Consider the following 19172-nt stretch of genomic DNA (forward strand, 5'->3'; position numbering starts at 1 on the left):
TTAATTTTTACAAAATTTGAGTTTGGTAGCACCTCCCCAAAGGGTTTGAGGGAAAAAAGAACCTCAGATTCGTGTTTCTCGATCCAAAAAACCTATATTTTGACATAGGTATCACTCGATTTTTTTTTTCATTTTTACAAAATTCGATTTTGGTAGCACCCCCCCCCCCCCTCCTCCTCCCAGGTCTGGCGTTTTTGTAAAAAAAATTGAAGTGTTTTTTTTAAGATCATTTATAGTATTTCATCAAATTATGTGAATTATGTTAAAAATAGTTGAACTTAACTGCTGAATTAATTTTAAATTTTTTCCCCAAATTTTTTTTATTTTTTTTTTAATTCACGTTTTTTGACATAAAAATTGATTTTCCCGGCGAACGGTGCATTCTAGAGAAAAATGACAATGAAGAAAATTTTAGACGATTAATCATTTGTTTTTCTTTAGGAGGCTTAGTTCTTGAATTATATGTGATTTTTTGATGACGTAAACTGACTTTTGGGTACCCCAGTAATCCAGTATTTACGTAAAATTTTGAATTTCTGCAATAGAAAAAATGTGCACCAAATTTTTTTGCACAAATGTACACATGTAACTCTATCAATGTATCACTAATGAGTAATGTTACTAATGTTACGATTTTTTCAACGTTTTGGATAGGTACCTGATGCAATAAATTATACTTTTATGAGCGTATGGTCGCCTACATTGAATAGATAAGGTGTCTCCAAACGGGATTGATCAACTCCGCACGATCTGGACTTCACGTAGAGTTGATGTGAGTTCAATTTCTAAGCCATCCACCGCATGGTATAATCGATGAGGTACTTAATGTGAAATCTTCTCCGTGAAAAATATTTAGTTGAAACTAAAAAATAGATTTCAGTAAGGACTTGCAGCAAATTTTTTTGTTGCTAGATAAGAACCTACTTTTTTGTTCACGGTCTGTTCATTCACTTTACTTTTTTAGGTTATGTTCCCTTGTATGTAGGCATGTGCTATGTACATCTACATATATTGCTGTACTCTCCATCTAGTTACATAAGTTGGCTCAGGTCTAATGTCACCATCGAGTTACCCATGAAATTCAACATTACAAACGTCGTTACATTATTTTATATTCGTGCTCATAAAGAAAAGAATGAAAGAAAAAAACAAAGAGGTACCTATGTACGATTGTACGTGCTCTAGAGGCTCGCTGAAATAGCCACCAATGGGGCTTCTGACCTGAAAAAATTTAGCGTTTCAATAATGAGCGAGCATTTATATTGCCACGTGTTTCCACTTTCTATCAAGTTACTAATCCATATCAACGATAAGCCAATTTGTAGGAAAACCCTAAATGAGCATGATGCACACTGGACCATTCATACTTAGTTCACGGAAATAATGCTTCGATGCTTAGAACTTAGAACCTTGGAAGTATTTTTCAAGAAAGTTTGTGAACCGAAAAGTAAACATATTTTGCGTAAGTACAAATATCAGTGAAAGTACCTACCTAAGTATAGGTAATATCAGTATCAAAAAAAGAAACCTTCAAAACATTTTTAAAAAGAGGAAATTGTTATCGGTGATGATTAATTATTATTGAAATCAAATTTCGTATTTTTATAGATAACAGGTTCTTGTTAATTCGCATTTTTTTTTTTTTTTTTTTATGTAAATTAGTAAGCAATTATTTGAATTTATTATACGGTAGGTAACGATAAAATACATAGTCATTTAGGTAGAATGCTACCTACATGTAATGTCGTTCGAACGTTTTTAGATTAAGGGTGCAGCAACATGGAGTGGAAAAGTTACGTATTTTTGGTTTGTATTTTGGTCAACCAAGTGGCGAGTAATTGTCCAGAAGTATGTCAATGTAACCTGTATTACGCGAAATGTGTCCGTTTTGGTTTGAAAACAGTACCGACCGATTTTCCGGTCGATATACAAATATTGTGAGTTGATTAATTAATTTTTTTATTAAAAGATTATTCAGAAGAAGGTGTTTATAAGTAACACATCGTCATTAATTTTTTTTTTTAGGGATTTAGGCATGAATGCAATTACAAATTTAACGCGTAATTCCTTCTCAGCTACTCCGAATTTGGAAACATTGTAAGTTATCTTTATTTGAATTAAACTACCGATTATAATTGGTTATATATACATAGCTTTTAAAAGTAATTCACTATTTATTTTAATTTAGGCTTTTGAATCATAATCGGATAACTACCATACCAAATGGAGCATTTGAACATTTACCAAAATTACGAATATTGTAAGTACCTAATGTTTTTTTTTGCCTACCTCAGTGATTTTTTCATCAATACCTACCATTCTTGTTTATACATATTATAGGCACCTCCATCGAAATAAAATCAGCACCATTGAACCGGAGGCGTTTAATAATTTGACAAATTTGCAAGAACTGTGAGTTTCTTCATTTTCTATCTTCAAAGTCATCGTTTTATAAGTTTCATCTTAATCGATTTTGAATTTTTTTCAGTCATTTACATTTTAATAATATTGCCAAACTTGACAATGATGTTTTCAAAAATTCGATCGCTTTGCAACGGCTGTAAGTTGATTCGATCTTTTTAATACCTAGTTTCATACCTATCTGAGCATATTTTCTTAAACATAATTCTAACCTTTGTAACAGGTTCCTTCATTATAATACATTGACAAATGTACAAATGGATGTATTCGCCTCGTTGCCAAATATTCAGAATTTGTGAGTATAATTACTTTAGGCTCATATGCAATTACCTATTTTAAGCAAAGGATTTCATGAAAAATTACTCTTTTTTGACACAGGCGTTTGGATGGAAATCCATTGAATTGCGACTGCGAGGTGTTCTGGTTGGTTGAGCTTTTGCGCGGAAAAAATGGCGCTCGTGTGAGTGGAACTTGCGAACAGCCTTCTGCTCATCGAAGCCAATCTTTATCAGAGATCACGAGTACCCAATTCAAAGAATGTGGTAAATTTTGATTTTTTTTCGATCACTGATTTATACTTGATTTCTAAAAAAATAGAACATGTATTTTTGAAAAAGTTGCTCGAGACCTTTCTCCCTCAATTGTATCGATTATTCTTAATTTTGCATGTGACCAAAGTTCAACTGAGAATCATTACCCAGCCAAAAGATGTCGAAATTCCTGAAAGTGGGCTACCTTCGGTAACGCTGCAGTGTAAAATCAGAGGATCTCCAAAACCCAGCTTGTCTTGGGAAAAAGATGGGTAAGTACAAAATTGTAAAAATCTGAACATTTTTTTTTTTTTTTTAATAGGTAGGAAAACTTGAAATCAGTTTTGTATTTTTATTTCAGAAAAAAAATCCAATCCACAACTAATAAATACGAACTAGTACCAGATGGTCTCGTCATAAAATCAGTCTCTCAAGCAGATGAAGGAAAATACCAATGTATTGGTTCAAACAATAAAAATGACGCTGGAGCTATTAAATCTGCAGTTGTGCAATTAAAGAGCGCGACGAAGAAACAAAGTCGGTATCATTTTTGTGATTGTAAAACATTATCAGTTAGGTACTGTTGGTCTTTTATTTACGATGTATTTTTGCGTATAGAATTACCTGGATCATCTCTTGCGTCCACTCCCAGTAGAAAAGCAAATGGGACAGTTTCACCGACTTATGTTACAGTGACGGAAGGAAAAACTGGCCAAATAAATTGTACAGTAACCGCCGATAAAAGCATCGATTTAATTTGGATAAAAAATAACGCCACGGTTTCAAAAAATACCTTCAGTACGAATGTAATATCCCTCATAATTCTACAGTATTCGTACCTACTTATTTGAAATAGGTATCTAACTAAATAACTCACGCAGAAACCTTTCGTATAACTAAATTTCAGGAAGTGAATGGTGAAACATTCGTGTCTACTCTAACATTAAATGATATTCGATTGGAAGAAGCTGGTACTTATCAATGCGTATCCAAAGATACACCTGCGACTGTTTTTGGATCCACTGAAGTGGTAGTTAGAGGTTGGTACAAATTGATTATCAATTCAATTATCATAATTTTTCAATAAACCTACCTACTTAGTTTTAATGAGCGGAAGTAAATATCTAAGCATTATTGATGTTTATTGTTTCAGCGCCTCCTAAAATCACCAAAAGTTTTAATAACATCATCATTGATTCTGGATCAGTAACTGCTGAGTTGAAATGCGTCGCTGTTGGTAATCCTACTCCCGTAGTTTCTTGGTATAAAGATAATAAAGAGATTGCATCAAATACCAAATTTACACTAAAAGAGAACAGTAAGTTGGCAAACATTTACCTACTTATAAAATTATGAGTTCATATTTTATACCTACCTACATATGTACCTATTTGTACTTCCACAGATACGGTTTTAAAAATCGAAAAAGCCACCAAAGATGATTCTGGAACGTATTCGTGTGTGGCTAAAAACGAACTCGGTTCAGCCGAACATGAAAACGAAGTGATTATTGTAAGAACCGAAGACTCGCGAGCTCCAGTAATAATCCAGAAACCATTCGATATGAGTATTCCTACTTTTTCCAACATCAGTTTACCGTGCAAATCTGATGGTAAACCTCAACCCAAAATTCAGTGGCTAAAGAATAACGAACCTATTATCGCAGATGACCTCAAGTTCAGGTAGGTATTTCAAAAATATATTTGATAACAATATCTAACATTATCTATTTCGTGCCCTTGCAGCTAATATAGGTATTTCTGAAAAAGATGAAAAAATAAAAAACCTATATCCTATCAATATTATAAGCTAACTAGGTACCTAATTAAATTCAAAATCATATAATATCTAAATGCATTCGGTGAAGTAATTAAGCTACCTATTTTGACCGTGAATTGCAATCATTATAATTTTACATGTACCGATTGGAAACCTAATTCATGAACATTGATGATCTTTTGACCACGAATCATTTTAATTTAGTTGAAAATTATTCAACTGTGATTAGAATTGACGTTTTGAACCGATTTTTTTTAACAAGAAAAGTATCCCAACTAGCAGAAAAATCTTTGAACCGTACAAAACTATTTGTAGATCGAAAGAGCTTGAAAAAATATACCAACTCCCCTCCCCCCCCCCATTTCAGGTGCTTAGGTTCATTTTTCGATTTTTTAGTCAATTTTTGAAAATCTTTGGCCCCAAAATGGAGAAAAATCAAAATTTTACCAAATTAACTTGAAAAGCCGAATATTTTGGGTATACCCTATTTTCAACCTCCCAAATCGATTGGAAATGGTTTCGAATCATTTTGAGCAGTCCTGCAGCTTTCAGCAGATTTTTAAAATAGAAAAATGGTTCGTAATCGGTCAAGTGGGCCACTAAAGAGCACCAATCATTAATCAAGAGAATACGTGTTAAAGTTAATTTAGACAGGTTTGATGGCGTTTTTTGAATAACTGGAATTTCTAAAAAGCCACTGGTGCCACAAAAATGGTTCGAAACCACTGCCAGTCAACTTATAACACGTTGCAATTAGAGTATACAGGGTGAATTTTAGCTTTCCATATCCATTCGGTAAAATTTAGTGGAAATTAAGAGTTTCAAAAATCTGCTGTATCTTCCAGAACTGCTCAAAACCGTTGGAAATTTCTTCCAATCGGTTCGAAAGGTGATAAATACAAATGATTTCAAAATTTCAAATTTCTACAGTATGACCAAAAAGTAGTGCCCGGTGGCTTTCATTTCTAAGTGGAAATGAGCTAGAGAGATGAATGAAGCGGTGTTGAGTAGGTATATAAATAAGGGCTTTCAAAAGCTACCTTGAAAATTTCAGGCCCATGCACAGGGTGTCCACAAATTGAAAAACAGGTTCGGTCAAAAAATTCAAACTGGTTTTTATTGGCGCAATGTATTCCACACACTAATATGGCAAAAACGTGATATGAACTTTTTGAAACCGGTTCATTAATTTGCAACCAGTTGACAAAAAATACTTACCCAAAAATTGCAGAGGGGGAAAAAAACTTGAAACAAAAGTTGTAGATGAGCGTGAAAAATTACACAATTCCGTCTTATCACATTTTGAAACCGGTTTATTGGTTTGGATTTTGAAACCGGTTCATTGGTTCGCATTTAGCTACCAGTTTTAGACAATCGCCTAAAAGTTGGAGATAGAGAAAAAAGCTTGAAACAAAAGTTGTAGAGCGTGAAAAATTGAACCATTTTCGCTGATCGGATTTTAAAACCGGTTCATTAATTTGCAACCAGTTATCAAAAATTACCTAAAAATTGCAGATAGAGAAAAAAGCTACAAACAAAAGTTGTAGAGCGTGAAAAATTGAACCATTTTCGCTGATCGGATTTTAAAACCGGTTCATTAATTTGCAACCAGTTATCAAAAATTACCTAAAAATTGCAGATAGAGAAAAAAGCTTCAAACAAAAGTTGTAGAGCGTGAAAAATTGAACCATTTTCGCTGATCGGATTTTAAAACCGGTTCATTAATTTGCAACCAGTTATCAAAAGTTACCTAAAAGTTGGAGATAGAGAAAAAAGCTTCAAACAAAAGTTGTAGAGCGTGAAAAATTGAACCATTTTCGCTGATCGGATTTTAAAACCGGTTCATTAATTTGCAACCAGTTATCAAAAATTACCTAAAAATTGCAGATAGAGAAAAAAGCTTCAAACAAAAGTTGTAGAGCGTGAAAAATTGAACCATTTTCGCTGATCGGATTTTAAAACCGGTTCATTAATTTGCAACCAGTTATCAAAAATTACCTAAAAATTGGAGATAGAGAAAAAAGCTTGAAACAAAAGTTGTGAGGCATGAAAAATTACACAGTAATGTTCAATCACATTTCTAAACCGGTTCATTGGTTTGCATTTAGCGCAACCAGTTTTTGACAATCAACTAAAAATTGGAGATGATGAAAAAAACTTGAAACAAAAGTTGTAGAGCGCGAAAAATTGAACCATTTTTGCTGATTGGATTTTGAAACCGGTTCATTAATAATTAGCAACCAGTTATCAAAAATTACCTAAAAATTGGAGATCGAGAAAAAAGCTTGAAACAAAAGTTGTTGTAGAGTGTGAAAAATGACACAATTCTGACTGATAACATTTTGAAACCGGTTCATTGGTTACACTTAGCAACCAGTTTTTGACAACTACCCAAAAGTTGGTGATAGAGAAAAAAGCTTCAAACAAAAGTTGTAGAGCGTGAAAAATTGAACCATTTTCGCTGATCGGATTTTAAAACCGGTTCATTAATTTGCAACCAGTTATCAAAAATTACCTAAAAATTGCAGATAGAGAAAAAAGCTTCAAACAAAAGTTGTAGAGCGTGAAAAATTGAACCATTTTCGCTGATCGGATTTTAAAACCGTTTCATTAATTTGCAACCAGTTATCAAAAATTACCTAAAAATTGCAGATAGAGAAAAAAGCTTCAAACAAAAGTTGTAGAGCGTGAAAAATTGAACCATTTTCGCTGATCGGATTTTAAAACCGGTTCATTAATTTGCAACCAGTTATCAAAAATTACCTAAAAATTGGAGATAGAGAAAAAAGCTTGAAACAAAAGTTGTGAGGCATGAAAAATTACACAGTAATGTTCAATCACATTTCTAAACCGGTTCATTGGTTTGCATTTAGCGCAACCAGTTTTTGACAATCAACTAAAAATTGGAGATGATGAAAAAAACTTGAAACAAAAGTTGTAGAGCGCGAAAAATTGAACCATTTTTGCTGATTGGATTTTGAAACCGGTTCATTAATAATTAGCAACCAGTTATCAAAAATTACCTAAAAATTGGAGATCGAGAAAAAAGCTTGAAACAAAAGTTGTTGTAGAGTGTGAAAAATGACACAATTCTGACTGATAACATTTTGAAACCGGTTCATTGGTTACACTTAGCAACCAGTTTTTGACAACTACCCAAAAGTTGGTGATAGAGAAAAAAGCTTCAAACAAAAGTTGTAGAGCGTGAAAAATTGAACCATTTTCGCTGATCGGATTTTAAAACCGGTTCATTAATTTGCAACCAGTTATCAAAAGTTACCTAAAAGTTGGAGATAGAGAAAAAAGCTTCAAACAAAAGTTGTAGAGCGTGAAAAATTGAACCATTTTCGCTGATCGGATTTTAAAACCGGTTCATTAATTTGCAACCAGTTATCAAAAATTACCTAAAAATTGCAGATAGAGAAAAAAGCTTCAAACAAAAGTTGTAGAGCGTGAAAAATTGAACCATTTTCGCTGATCGGATTTTAAAACCGGTTCATTAATTTGCAACCAGTTATCAAAAATTACCTAAAAATTGGAGATAGAGAAAAAAGCTTGAAACAAAAGTTGTGAGGCATGAAAAATTACACAGTAATGTTCAATCACATTTCTAAACCGGTTCATTGGTTTGCATTTAGCGCAACCAGTTTTTGACAATCAACTAAAAATTGGAGATGATGAAAAAAACTTGAAACAAAAGTTGTAGAGCGCGAAAAATTGAACCATTTTTGCTGATTGGATTTTGAAACCGGTTCATTAATAATTAGCAACCAGTTATCAAAAATTACCTAAAAATTGGAGATCGAGAAAAAAGCTTGAAACAAAAGTTGTTGTAGAGTGTGAAAAATGACACAATTCTGACTGATAACATTTTGAAACCGGTTCATTGGTTACACTTAGCAACCAGTTTTTGACAACTACCCAAAAGTTGGTGATAGAGAAAAAAGCTTCAAACAAAAGTTGTAGAGCGTGAAAAATTGAACCATTTTCGCTGATCGGATTTTAAAACCGGTTCATTAATTTGCAACCAGTTATCAAAAATTACCTAAAAATTGCAGATAGAGAAAAAAGCTTCAAACAAAAGTTGTAGAGCGTGAAAAATTGAACCATTTTCGCTGATCGGATTTTAAAACCGTTTCATTAATTTGCAACCAGTTATCAAAAATTACCTAAAAATTGCAGATAGAGAAAAAAGCTTCAAACAAAAGTTGTAGAGCGTGAAAAATTGAACCATTTTCGCTGATCGGATTTTAAAACCGGTTCATTAATTTGCAACCAGTTATCAAAAATTACCTAAAAATTGGAGATAGAGAAAAAAGCTTGAAACAAAAGTTGTGAGGCATGAAAAATTACACAGTAATGTTCAATCACATTTCTAAACCGGTTCATTGGTTTGCATTTAGCGCAACCAGTTTTTGACAATCAACTAAAAATTGGAGATGATGAAAAAAACTTGAAACAAAAGTTGTAGAGCGCGAAAAATTGAACCATTTTTGCTGATTGGATTTTGAAACCAGTTCATTAATAATTAGCAACCAGTTATCAAAAATTACCTAAAAATTGGAGATCGAGAAAAAAGCTTGAAACAAAAGTTGTTGTAGAGTGTGAAAAATGACACAATTCTGACTGATAACATTTTGAAACCGGTTCATTGGTTACACTTAGCAACCAGTTTTTGACAACTACCCAAAAGTTGGTGATAGAGAAAAAAGCTTCAAACAAAAGTTGTAGAGCGTGAAAAATTGAACCATTTTCGCTGATCGGATTTTAAAACCGGTTCATTAATTTGCAACCAGTTATCAAAAGTTACCTAAAAGTTGGAGATAGAGAAAAAAGCTTCAAACAAAAGTTGTAGAGCGTGAAAAATTGAACCATTTTCGCTGATCGGATTTTAAAACCGTTTCATTAATTTGCAACCAGTTATCAAAAATTACCTAAAAATTGCAGATAGAGAAAAAAGCTTCAAACAAAAGTTGTAGAGCGTGAAAAATTGAACCATTTTCGCTGATCGGATTTTAAAACCGGTTCATTAATTTGCAACCAGTTATCAAAAATTACCTAAAAATTGGAGATAGAGAAAAAAGCTTGAAACAAAAGTTGTGAGGCATGAAAAATTACACAGTAATGTTCAATCACATTTCTAAACCGGTTCATTGGTTTGCATTTAGCGCAACCAGTTTTTGACAATCAACTAAAAATTGGAGATGATGAAAAAAACTTGAAACAAAAGTTGTAGAGCGCGAAAAATTGAACCATTTTTGCTGATTGGATTTTGAAACCGGTTCATTAATAATTAGCAACCAGTTATCAAAAATTACCTAAAAATTGGAGATCGAGAAAAAAGCTTGAAACAAAAGTTGTTGTAGAGTGTGAAAAATGACACAATTCTGACTGATAACATTTTGAAACCGGTTCATTGGTTACACTTAGCAACCAGTTTTTGACAACTACCCAAAAGTTGGTGATAGAGAAAAAAGCTTGAAACAAAAGTTGTAGACCTGAAAAATTGAACCATTTTTGCTGATCGGATTTTAAAACCGGTTCATTAATTTGCAACCAGTTATCAAAAATTACCTAAAAATTGGAGATCGAGAAAAAAGCTTGAAACAAAAGTTGTAGAGTGTGAAAAATGACACAATTCTGTCTAATAACATTTTGAAACCGGTTCACTGGTTTGCATTTAGCAACCAGTCTTTGACAATCACATAAGAATTGATGATAAAGAAAAAAACTTGAAACAAAAGTTGTAGAGCGCGAATTTCCGCCAATCAGATTTTGAAACCAGTTCATTAATTCGCAGCAAGCCATCGAAAGTTACCTGGTTGTAAATTAATTAGCCATTTTCAAAATCTGATCTGCAAAAATGGTTCAATTTTTCACACTGTACAACTTTTGTTCCAATTTTTTTCTCTATCTCCAATTTTTAGATGTTTGTTAAAAACATGCTTGCTAAATGCGAACCAACGAACCGGTTTCAAAATGTGATTACGCAGAATTGTGTCATTTTTCACACTCTACAACTTTTGTTTCAAGCTTTTTTCAATATTCGTAATTTTTGGGAAATTTTCAATAACTTTCCGCAAATTAGTGAACCGGTTTCAAAATCCAATCAGCAAAAATAGTTCAATTTTTCGCGCTCTACAACTTTTGTTTCAAGTTTTTTTCTTTTATCTTCAATTTTTAGGTGATTGTCAAAGACTGGTTGCTAAATGTGAACCAGTGAACCGGTTTCAAAATGTGACTGAACAGAATTGTGTCATTTTTCACACTCCACAACTTTTGTTTCAAGCTTTTTTCTTTATCTACAATTTTTAGGTAATTTTTGAATTTTGATAACTGGTTGCTAATCAATGAACCGGTTTCAAAATCCAAACGGCGAAAATGGTTCAATTTTTCACGCTCTACAACTTTTTTACCGACTTTTCTTAAGAAAAGTGGAGTACTGTATTTGTTGCGATGGTGGAAGTTGGGTCGGGGAGTGACTTTTCTTTACGTTTTGAGGGTCTGGGATCACGATACGACCATTCCCGAAAATTCAGGTTTCCTTATATAAGGTTTATATATCTATATGGAACGTGCTTACTATCCGAGACCCAGTGCATCGTACTGACGATCCGAGGCCCGCGTCTTTGACACTTAGAAAAATTTTAAAGAGTGCCTGGTAAATTCGTTCGCGCATGCGCCTTGCTAGCGGCTATTAAGCCTGGTCTAGAGCCGTTGGTGCGATCTCCAAGGAGTGATTTATACAGGAATGACGCGAGTATGAAGTTTCTGTGTGGGGTGAAGTAAGGTAAGCTGTATATACTGTAGGTATGATACCTACTTTGTGAGTCCCAGACAAAAATTTGTCTATAGCATCCCTGAAGTGTGTACATCATGAAAATATAGTTTTTAATAGGAAAACGTTCCGAGACCCGCTAACGGGCCTCGGAACGTCGCGTCGGGTCTCGGATAGTCGATGTCACTTCCAGAAACGGGCCTGTATAAGCTGTAGCAAGCCTGTATCTATAGATATATATATACACATGAAAAGTGGTATTACGCAGCCCATACTAGATAAACCTCAGACTTTTTGCGGCCCATCTGGACTTTTTGCAGCCCAGTGCCGGGCTGCAAAAAGTCTATTCAGTTTTCAATCGCTACAGACATTCAAAACAAGCCAACGCAGTGAGTATATGAGGCAGAGTACTACTAAAGACCTGCATTATTCGATTTTATGAACTTGGCGCTACATGCACGAGCTATTCGAGTTCCTCACCTCCCTGGAAGCGAATGAAAACATTTTTTTGATGGCGGAAAAAGTCTGGGGAATATCTAAAAAACATACACTTGAGTGGGGAGCCCTCCTTAAAAATTGAAAATTGAATTATAAGCTTAAATATAAGTCTTTCTCCAATCTGATCGAGTATATACCTTCTTTTCATGGCCCAGCAGTGAGCTGCTTTGAGAACACATGGAAAAAATCAAGCGCGGCCCTGCTAGTGCAAATCAAACGTCGGTCCGCAAAAAGTCAGTGAAATGTCATGGGCTGCGTAATGTATGGGGGCAATCTATAGATATATAAGTTTTTTTTTGTTTTTTTGATATAACTCAAAAGCTGTAAACTTTTGGATCGTGGTGATAATTTTGGTTTGTAGGGACGGTAAAGGCCTAGTTGTATGCAAAGTTTGATCAAAATTGGTTCAGCCGTTTTCTAGATATTGAATTTAGAAAAATTGTGAAAAAAAAGTTTAAAGTTCAATAACCTCGAAAACTTTGAACTTTTGGAGCATGATGGTTATGTCAAAAAATCGGGCTTGTAACCTAGTTATGAGATTATAAATTTGATCAAAATCGGTTCAGCCGTTCCTGAGAAATTTCATTTTTAATGAATTTTGTGCAAAGTCACCCTGCAAATTTTGTCGCTCGATAAACGCTGAAGCTGCGAACTTTTGAAACATGCTGATGATGACAAAATGTTAGGCAAGTATCCAACGGGTGAAAATTTAAATTTCATCAAAATCGGTTAAGCTGTTCTTGAGTAATCAATTTTTAAAGTTGATGATTTTTTCAATGTGCCATTTTACCAAATAAAATTATCGATTTTCGTATTATTTCGAAATTCGAATATTCGCGGATGAATTTTTGGAAATTCGAGTTCGACAAAAAATCGAGGATATTTTTATTGATACAATGTACGTTTAAACGATACGTTTATCGATCAATTTCACGAAAATAGAAATGAAAATTTATCGAATTTCTTATTTCAAATAGGTAGTCAACATGTATACCTTTTAAAATTGCATTTTGGAAAAGTACAACGGTGGACCTGTGGCGAAGGAGTTGGCTTGGTGAGCGGGTGGTACACGGTTCAAATCTTACCCCAGGAGCAAATTTTTTAAAAAATTTTTTCAACGATTTTTGACAGAAAATGTTGGAATTTATCGATTTTTTTATTTCGAATGTACGCGGATCAATTTTGGACTCGATAATTACTCGATATATTCGCGAATAATTAACCAAAAATTAATTAAATGGATTTTTGACAGAAAATGTTGAAATTTATCGATTTTCTTATTTCGAATTCGTTCCTGTATAATTTACCAAAAATTAATCGAATAATTCGATTCGTTCGCGAATGATTCATGAAAAATTAATACATGAATGATTCATTGGCAATTGATTAACAGACCCGTCAATTCGTTCGTGAACAATTCAACGAAAATAAATTGAATAAATCGAGTCGTTCGCGAATGATTCACGAAAAATAATTCAATGAATCGAGTCATTCGCGACTAATTTATCAACTATATTCGTTCGCGAATGATTTACTAACAATTGATAAATTCGTTCGTGAATGATTTACCAAAAATTAATCATATGAATTGATTCGTTCGCGAATAATTCACAAAAAATAATTCAATTCGTTCGTGAATGATTCACCAAAAATGGAGTGAATGAATCGATTCGTTCGCGAACGAGTCACTTATACGAAACGATTCGTTCGCGAACGAGTCACTTATACGAATCTATTCGTTCGCGAATGATACATTAAAAATTGAGTGAATGAATCGATTCGTTCGTGAACGAGTCACTCATACGAATCAATTCGTTCGCGAATGATTCATCAAAAATTGAGTAAATGAATCGATTCGTTCGCGAACGAGTCACTTATACGAATCAATTCGTTCGCGAATGATTCAGTAACTATTGATTAACTCGTTCGCGAGTGATTCACCTAGAAATGAATCAATTTGTTCAATCCCCGATCGTTTGTAAATGATTCTATTCGATTGTAAACAAATCAATTGCTGTACAAGTGTTTAAAAAAAAACGAATCAATTCGTTTGTAAAATATTTTTATTTAGAGAAAAGTCGGTATTCTCACGCTTAATGCGTGAGTGTTTTTACAACCTTTTTTCTCTATCTCCAACTTTTAGGCGATTGTCTAAAACTGGTTGCTCAATGCGAACCAATGAACCGGTTTCAAAATGTGATTAGACAGAATTATGTAATTTTTTACGCTCTACAACTTTTGTTTCAAGCTTTTTTCTCTATCTACAATTTTTAGGTATTTTTTGTTAACTGTTTGCAAATTAATGAACCGGTTTCAAAAAGTTCATATCACGTTTTTGCCACCTTAGTGTGTGGAATACATTGAGCCAATAAAAAACAAGTTTGAATTTTTTGACCAAACCGGTTTTTCAATTTTTGAACACCCTGTGCATGGGCCTGACATTTTCAAGATCGTTTTTGGAAGCCGCCCTTATTTTTACCTACTTAACGCCGCTTCATTCATCTCTCTAGCTCTTTCCATTTGGAAATAAAAGCCACCGGACACTACTTTTGTGTCAAACTGTAGTGTATAGGTTAATAAATGGTAAAATTTCGATTTTTTTCCCATTTGGGAACAAATTTGATTTTCAAAAATCTTTACCACCTGAAATGTGGGTGTTGGTATCTTTTTGCCTGCTCCACTTATATTCTGAAGTCTACCTCCCTCCTCCCCCAACGAATCAATTGACACCATTTTTGAGCCAATCTGAAGCCTCCAGCAAAAGTAGGCTTTTCTCGAACGATTTCAAATCGTTTGAGAAGGCGTTTTAATTAACTGCATTATCAGAAAATTCAATCCTGTCATTTTGGTGTTATATTAAAGATTGATAAGTACAGATAAATCGCAGAAGTGACGAGTTGAAAAATGTTATTTTTTTAGATTTTGGAAATCTCCAACTAAAAAACATCTAAGGTCGTCCATTTTTGCCATAAATCACTCAAAACTTCGTGTACCCCCTAAAGTCAATCCCCCGAATCGATTTTACCACAATTTTCGAAACGATCCGCGGAGCCTCCATCAGCAAAAGTTGACGATTTTCAATTTTTTTAAAAATCAATATTATTTCAAACTTGAAAATAGCTGACTAAATTAGAAAGGTACCTACTTGAAATAATTAATCGATTAATTTTTATACTCACAGAATTCAAAGCAATGGCAGCTTGAATATTTACAATATGCACGTAGCAGATTCCGGTGTTTATAAATGCATCGCATCGAATTCCCTTGGAAATGAAACAGCCAGTGGAACGCTCACAGTTTTATTAGGTAAATAATATTATACTTAATAGACTAAGTGACTAAGATATCCATTAAATACATTTACCTATCAATAGTAGGCTATTATTGGCTATTTAAATGTAGGTACTAGTAAGTAAAGGTACCTCTGCCTAGTACTTGCATATCTGCAACCATTCATGCAGAAGTCATCGCATGGTTGCAAAATCAACAAAGTACTTCATATATTTCTCATAACAGTCATAACAAACTTTTTCATGCTTTTTACGCACAGAACCTGGAGTTAACAATTTAATCAATGACGAATACGTTAAACAAGTGGTGAAAAATGCAACCTTGGTAGTCGAGAAAGCCGTGAATGCCACCTTAGAACGAGTGATAACTAAAGTGAAAGCAGATGATAAATCTCCTCCATATCAAAGAAGCATCTTCAGATATCCGGACGAGTATGCGAGAAATATTTCCAAATGTAGAGAAGTTTTTTCCATAGCCGTTAATCTAACTGAAAACTACGTTAGAAAAAGTCTAAACTTGCCAAAAGGTATTGGATCTCTTTACTTATACAAACTCACACTCAAAAACAGCGAAAAATTTACCCTTTTTTTGAGTGTGAAGTTCTTCACCATACCTACCTATACCTACACTAATGTGACGTTTTTACATCAACAGAATACGCATTAAGAGCCGAAGAACTATTCACCCCCAATCAGTGGAAATTGATCAGGAGCTTATCCGGTTGCGAAGCTTCCGTAAAAGCTGTAAACTGCTCAGATACCACGTTCCATTCGAAATACGCCACCTTAGATGGCACTTGTAATAATCTGAAAAATCCGTTATGGGGTGTTTCGTACACAGCATTCCAAAGATTATTGAAACCAATCTACTCGAATGGAATCGATTCTCCGGTTGGCTGGAATAATGAACTTCTTTACCACGGATTCGCCAGACCATCACCTAGACTGATTTCAACGAGTTTGATTCGAACTTTCAACGTTACACCTGATAACCAACTAACCCATATGCTGATGCAATGGGGTCAATTCATGGATCACGATTTGGATCATGCTCCACCCTCGATTACTACACAAAGTTTTAGTAGTGGTGTGAAATGCAGCGATACGTGCGACTATGATGAACCATGTTTCCCGATACGAATTCCCGCCAATGATTCTGTTCATCCGAAGAAACCTTGTTTCGAATTTATTAGAAGTACCTCGATACTTGTGAGCAATGCTGACGACAACGAACTTCCGGTCAGAGAACAACTGAATCAGCAGACTGCTTATATTGATGCTAGTATGGTAGGTACCTATCTTGAATATGTACTACATACATTAGTTCATCTTAAATTTCCTAATGGAAAAAAAATTTGTATAAAATTTCTCAAGAATATAAATTGTGTTTTCAGGTTTACGGTTTCAATAAAGAAAGAGCTGAACAGTTACGAGACAAAGAATCCAACTTGGGTTTATTAAGAGGATCAAAACTCGATAATTCGAGTTATTTACCTGTTGCTAATCTTTCTACGGACGAAGTTGATTGCAAACTGAATGTGAACAGGCTTACAATGGAGGACAAAGGTAACCCTGGATGCTATATCGCTGGCGATGTTCGAGTCAACGAGATGGTAAATTCTGTCAATTTTTTTTGTTTTTTTTTTTCAACGTACACGACATTTGATACTGACAAACGCGAGTATCTTTATAGGTAGGATTACTAACCATGCACACGGTTTGGTTCCGAGAACATAACAAACTCGCTACTCGATTGAAGGAAATTAATCCTCATTGGAACAGTGATCAGTTATTCTACGAAGCTCGTAAAATACTCGCCGCAGAATTGCAACATATTACCTATCAACACTGGCTGCCTCATGTAATAGGAACCGATGGCATGCAAAAATTGGGCTCATACCAAGGCTATAATCCAAACACTAATCCTGGAATATTACATGTTTTTGCTACTGCAGCTCTAAGGATGGGACACACCATTATATTTCCGGAGCTCAATCGACTAGATTCTAACTTTAAGACAATTCCACAGGTGACCACAAATATTGCTTTACCTATTTACTCGTGTGTAGACTCAATTCAATGTTCTATAACTCTAACGTGCTTGCTTTCATTTCTGTATTAGGGAAATCTACTTCTCTCAAAATCATTCTTCGCCCCTTGGCGTTTAAAAGCAGAAGGTGGTATAGATCCTGTAATGAGAGGCTTGATGACAATGCCTGCCAAAAAGAAATTCCCTACTCAGAATTTGAACGAACAAATTATCGATCACTTATTTGAAAATCGATCGGGAGGTGCTATGGATTTGGCAGCTCTGAACATTCAACGTTCAAGAGATCACGGTTTACCGAGTTATGCCGCGTATCGTAAAGCTTGCAATTTAACTGAACCGAGAAATTTCGACGAACTGAAACAGGATATCTCAAGTGATGAAGTTAGGAAGAAAATGCAAGACGTATACGGCCATCCGGGTATAATTTTTTTACCATTTTTGAAACCTATTGGACTTGATAATTACATAAATTCACTTCCTACTTACTTACGACTGAAATTTCATAGACAATGTTGATGTTTGGGTTGGTGGAGTTCTGGAAGATCAAAGAAAAGGTGCTATTATTGGTCCCTTGTTTCAATGTTTGCTCGCCGAGCAGTTCAAAAGAGTGCGGGATGGAGATAGGTAAGCGTATTTCATTTACTTTCTGATATATCTGAAGTAATGACAATTTACCTGCGAGATCATCTTTCTAAAAAAAAAAATGCTTGGGCATAATCAAAACGAAATAAATGTTCCAGGTTTTGGTACGAGAATCCAACAACTTTCACACCAGCTCAATTATCAGCTATCAGAAAAATCACTTTTGCTCGAATATTGTGCGATATAGGTGACAATATTACCATGGTTAATGAGGATGTGTTTACTCAACCTAGTTCGCGAAATACCACAAATGTACCTTGCGATAAAATACCAAAACTCGATTTAACTCCTTGGTTGAGTCCTAAGGTTTGATGAGGAATGCAGATCCAGGAACGATGTACCCAATTCCAAATCCATTACCTTGTGGGGAAGGAAGGAAAAATTAGCATTTATAATTTTTATTGCATTTTTATGTACTTATTTCTTAATTTCTTATTTCATTTGTGAATCATCCTAAAATAATCCAAAAAATACACGAAAAGTAAAAACTGTTGATCAATTTTTCTTGATTTCGTAAACACGACTGGTTCATTTGGACTTTCAATTTCAATATTTTTAGGTCTATGCCAAATACATGTAAGTATAGGTACATACTTATATACTACCTAACAAAGGATCTTTTACGACTCATTGACTCGGATCAGGCGATCAAGCTGATATTTGATTCATTGAAAGAGTACACTACTCAGACCACAGAACCAAATGTCCAGTTGCATAGAAGTTAATTTTTCGCTTCCAGGCAAATTTTTAAAAATGGCGGAAATTGCCTTAACAGGAATTTTTGTGGAAATTTCAAGTTTCAAAAATTTGCTGGAGACTCCGGGAATTTTCAAAATGTCGCTGGAGGCTCCAAAATGACTTGAACCCAGTTGAAGTCGTCTTTAGAGACTGCTAAAATTGGAGTGCTGAGTAGATTTCCGCTTTTCATGTCCATCTGATGAAATTTTGTGAACATTTCAAGTTTCAGAAATCTACCGGAGGTTCCAGTAATTTTCAAAAAGTCGCTGGAGACTCCAAAACGACTTGAACCCACCTGAAATCGTCTTCATAGAGAGCTAAAATTGGAGTGCTGAGTAGATTTCCAAGTTTCAGAAATCTGCTGAAGACTCCAGTAATTTTCAAAATGTCGCTGGAGGCTCCAAAATGACTTGAACCCACTTGAAGTCGTCTTAGGGACTGCTCAA

At 34.4% G+C, this 19172-nt stretch overlaps 1 protein-coding gene across 1 annotated transcript; it reads left to right on the plus strand.

The window, feature by feature from the left end:
- The first annotated feature begins 1702 nt into the window (after positions 1-1702).
- LOC135835063 (peroxidasin homolog) lies at positions 1703-18481 on the plus strand. The gene is made up of 21 exons (XM_065349128.1): positions 1703-1937; positions 2026-2097; positions 2189-2260; positions 2341-2412; positions 2489-2560; positions 2645-2716; positions 2800-2963; positions 3100-3223; positions 3313-3488; positions 3570-3757; positions 3859-3991; positions 4105-4269; positions 4357-4633; positions 15188-15312; positions 15557-15823; positions 15952-16583; positions 16691-16909; positions 16990-17325; positions 17419-17764; positions 17853-17970; positions 18087-18481. The coding sequence occupies exons 1-21, from the start codon at positions 1780-1782 to the stop codon at positions 18298-18300; spliced, it is 4002 nt and encodes a 1333-aa protein (XP_065205200.1). The 5' UTR covers positions 1703-1779; the 3' UTR covers positions 18301-18481.
- Positions 18482-19172: the final 691 nt, after the last annotated feature.

The sequence above is a fragment of the Planococcus citri genome, chromosome 2, assembly GCF_950023065.1.
Source record: "Planococcus citri chromosome 2, ihPlaCitr1.1, whole genome shotgun sequence".
Taxonomy (NCBI): Eukaryota; Metazoa; Arthropoda; class Insecta; order Hemiptera; family Pseudococcidae; genus Planococcus; species Planococcus citri.